This window comes from Nylanderia fulva, unplaced genomic scaffold (assembly GCF_048542155.1).
Source record: "Nylanderia fulva isolate GAGA-0341 unplaced genomic scaffold, ASM4854215v1 Scaffold6, whole genome shotgun sequence".
Taxonomy (NCBI): Eukaryota; Metazoa; Arthropoda; class Insecta; order Hymenoptera; family Formicidae; genus Nylanderia; species Nylanderia fulva.
The window spans coordinates 2,590,554-2,594,436 of record NW_028190698.1 but is presented as its reverse complement, the minus strand read 5'-3'; the positions used below and the strand labels follow the sequence as shown (position 1 = coordinate 2,594,436).

At 34.3% G+C, this 3,883-nt stretch overlaps 1 protein-coding gene across 1 annotated transcript; it reads left to right on the top strand.

Annotated features, from left to right (window-relative positions):
• Positions 1–1,246: 1,246 nt before the first annotated feature.
• Positions 1,247–3,562, top strand: LOC114941037 (uncharacterized). The gene is made up of 4 exons (XM_029315882.2): positions 1,247–1,296; positions 1,378–2,034; positions 2,140–3,159; positions 3,363–3,562. The coding sequence occupies exon 3, from the start codon at positions 2,143–2,145 to the stop codon at positions 2,908–2,910; it is 768 nt and encodes a 255-aa protein (XP_029171715.1). The 5' UTR covers positions 1,247–1,296; positions 1,378–2,034; positions 2,140–2,142; the 3' UTR covers positions 2,911–3,159; positions 3,363–3,562.
• The last annotated feature ends 321 nt before the right edge of the window (positions 3,563–3,883 follow it).

The window sequence follows — 3,883 nt, the reverse complement described above, 5'->3', positions numbered from 1 at the left end:
CTTCTTCAGAATCTTCAAATTTATTTCGAATTCTCTTCGGGTTTTTAAAGAAAGATTCATAGATTTTTGCTTATGAATAAAACAATCTGTACACACACATGCTTTATAGATATGCGCATATGTATATGCGATGCATGTGCACATGTATAAATCAGCAATTCTTATTGAAGAAACAACTATAAATAATCGTTCTTTTTTTAGAATTGAATTAAATTTTATTTGTTTTTAAATTTTTTGGAGTACTGTGTTTTTAATAAGATATGACGTTAAGTATATTAATTATTTCAGTTTCACGTTACAAATAAATTCAATAATTTAGCTAAAATTTTTCGATCGAATTTATTTCACGTTTTTTTGATCTGCGATAAATAATAAAAAAATAATTGTAAAATGTAAATGATTTATGGATATATTTGTATAGAAATATCATAGTAAGATATGAAATATATTCGTTTCTAATGAGGTGTATCTAAATAAGTGCAAAAAATTTTAGGAGAGGATATTTTGTCAAAAATGAAAAACAGTTTCTTATATAAACATATATTCTTATATCCCTTCTTATGAGAAGTTAAATTTTTCTAAAAGAGAAACATAAAAATTAATTTTTTTTTTAATATTAATAAATATTAATAAATATTCTTCTTATTAGTAGAAAATATCCATCAAATTTCATTTTTTAATTTGTCTGAAATTTGAGAAAAAAAACTTAATTTTTACCTCCCTCTTTAGCAAAAAAAGAAACTTGATTTTCGACAAAGAATCATCTCATCCTAAAATTTTTCGCACTTATTTAGATGCATCCTGTATATACAAAAATGAACCAAAAATCTCGAAAGATCTGTCTTAAACACTTGTTAAAATTAATTACAATATAGCTACAAGAAAGAGAGAAAGATATGACCTACAAACTACAAATTGTATATACAAACTATATCAAATTAATTCTTACAGCGTTAATTACACGCATCTCAAAATATAATGAATGGACATATCACACACAGCTTCCAGAGAAATGAGAAAAAAGCGCACAGATGATCACATTAGATTCGCGCTCCTAATTTCTTACTGTGACAGAGCAGATGTCATGTAAGGAGAGAAGGTAAAAAAAATCGCACTAACAAGAGATGCAATTAATTGGAGCTGTGTTAGAGTATATAATCATTACGAGACTGGGGTGTGTATCGGTAGGTTAGGTCGGTCCATGGCGTTAATATCGACCAGTCGCGCCGTATTGACGGCTAAATTTCGGACGGCGCCCAAAATGGTCGGCGTCGTGTCTCGTCGCACCTGGCGCGCGTATGTATATATATATATATATATATATATACACATCAGGTGTACACTTACCACTGCGCTGCATCGTCGTTCTCGTTCCAGCGGGACCTCGTCACAGCGGCTCATCGATCATAATCCTGCGCTGCTCCGAAGACGGGACGCGGATTTACCGGCGCACTTCCTCGCATGCCACGCACGGCGTGACACAAAGACGGGACGCGTGACTCGACCCCGGATTTTCGACTCGGGATCGCGAGGAAGGAGGTGGCGCGCGAGCGAAGGGAAAATCCGCGAGAAACGTCAAACGCGGGCACCGGAGGACGCGACGCTCCCGATCCGCCTCGCACTTTTCAAATTCGCGTAGAGCACCTCGCACGCCGATTCGAGTGTTGCTGACGCGTGCGCGTGCGCACGAGGAGCGACGCGAAGCTAGTCGCACGCGTGACTGCCAACTTGGGAGTGAGAAACGACCACCTGCCATCTGTCGGCGCGCCGCGGAGCTAAACGCGCGTCACGTGATCAGCTGATCGCGGTGCAACGTGTTCCTCTATTTATTATCCGCAATATTTGTGTAAATATATATATAAAAAAAAAATAAAAATTGCAGAAGCATTCTCGTTTCTGTCATCTAAGTGACATTTGTATTCTCTGCCATCTAATTTTTATTATCACTAAAATAAAAGGAGACATATTTTGAGGTTATAAGACTGAATTGTTTGGAAATATTTTTGGAGTGACAAGTATACTGATGCAACCAAGGTAAGTTGTTTGATTGATAAGAAAAAAAAAAAAGAGATAAGCGACTACGTAAATGAATAAATAAATGTATTTGATTACTGATGAAATAATTTGTTTTACATTTAGGTTATGGGGAGGGCATGTTGCATCTTGGGATGCCCTTCGGGCGGAGACGCCCCGTCTCATCAGATACCTAAGAATCCAATTCTCTTTCAAAAATGGAAGAACATGATCTACTCTGAAAAGATTCAACATCTGACCGATGAGCAGATAAGCAAATGTGCTGTGTGCTATCGGCACTTTGCAGATGAGGATTACCTAGTGACGTTCAGAGTCAGAAAATTGAAGCGCGGCATCGCACCTTCTTTAAATCTGCCGAACAAATCTACCACTAATAATTTCAGGTCTAATACTGTTAAGATAGAAGTGGAAACTGAAATGGAAACACTCGATGGGGATAACTCGACAAGCATGTTTATTGAAAATCTGAAAATTGAAAGGCAAGCTGAAACAGAAGTACCGGAAATTGCATTGTTTGAAGATATTCCAGAAGAGGTTGAATCCTACTTCCCCAAACAACTGCAACAAATTTCATCGGATCAGCATAATGTAAAACAAACCAATTCAACAGCAGAAGCATTTAAATTATGTCGCAGAAAAAGAGCATTGAGGAGAAAACAAAGGAAACTAATGCCCGAAAATTTAGTATTGTTACGACTTAAAAAACAAGCCGAACAATATGAAAAAACACCTACAATACAAAAACTATTATCGTTTTTAACACCTGCTGAAGTAGCATCTATTAAAGCCAAGATACGCACATCAAGATACTCGCCAAGAGTTTATGTTAGATTATATTATGACATTGCTAAGAAGCAGGCTCTTGATCAATTGTAAAATTTGTTAATTTGAGATAAATTTATAAAATGAATTATAAATTGATTCATAAATTGAAAGGATATGAGAGAAATTAAGATGTGCAACCTATTATCTCAATATTTTTGCACATATAATGAGAAATGAAGACATGTTATAAATTACAAGTATGACTGACAATTATAACAAACAAAATATCGCATTTACAGAAGTTCATAGGTCGATTGAAAAAATCAATTCCACATAATAACATAACGAGTACCATCTATTGTAAGTATATTTTTATATTAATTATATACAAGTTGCATATTATTTCTTCCGATAAAAGAAAATGCAAATTATATATATGTATACTCAATAATGATTTATATATATATATATATATATTTAATATATGTATATAAATCAAATATATGACATGTGTGATGTAATCATTATAGAGCAATGTATTTATTTAATCTGTATTTTTTCAGATAATTGAAGAATAATAAACATTCTGGACGATTTTGCTACGTAACAAAGTCGCAAATCCTATTAAACATTCTTCTCTAAACAGACGGAAAAGGTACGAGCGAAAACGATGCTAGGTAATCGTTCGAGGGTTGTATCGACACAACGATGGTTTTACTGTATTTTTAAAAACGAATACATGAAATATACATTTATAATTATATACATGTATATATATAATTTGGTAGAAGGATTACATTATTCTCTGAATATAGACCTCTGAAGGCTATCTTATCGCTAAACGACGTCGTAAAGAGTATAACGTATCCTCTCTGAACACATAATCTTGACGGGGATTATTCTGTTGAGCACTTTACTCGCCGGTGATGTATTTTTTGTAGTTTTTGTTATATTTTTCTTTTTTTTTCTTTCACTACGCGAGAGAATCGCTATACTGACAGTAATCCGATGATATCCGCGTTCAGGAAACGCGCCGATAAATATAATATAATACCCAGGTAGCAAATTGACGTCATTAAATATC

Bases quoted from the DNA above. Each gene is read 5' to 3' on its own strand.
- LOC114941037 (XM_029315882.2), top strand. From the start codon at position 2,143: ATGGGGAGGGCATGTTGCATCTTGGGATGCCCTTCGGGCGGAGACGCC.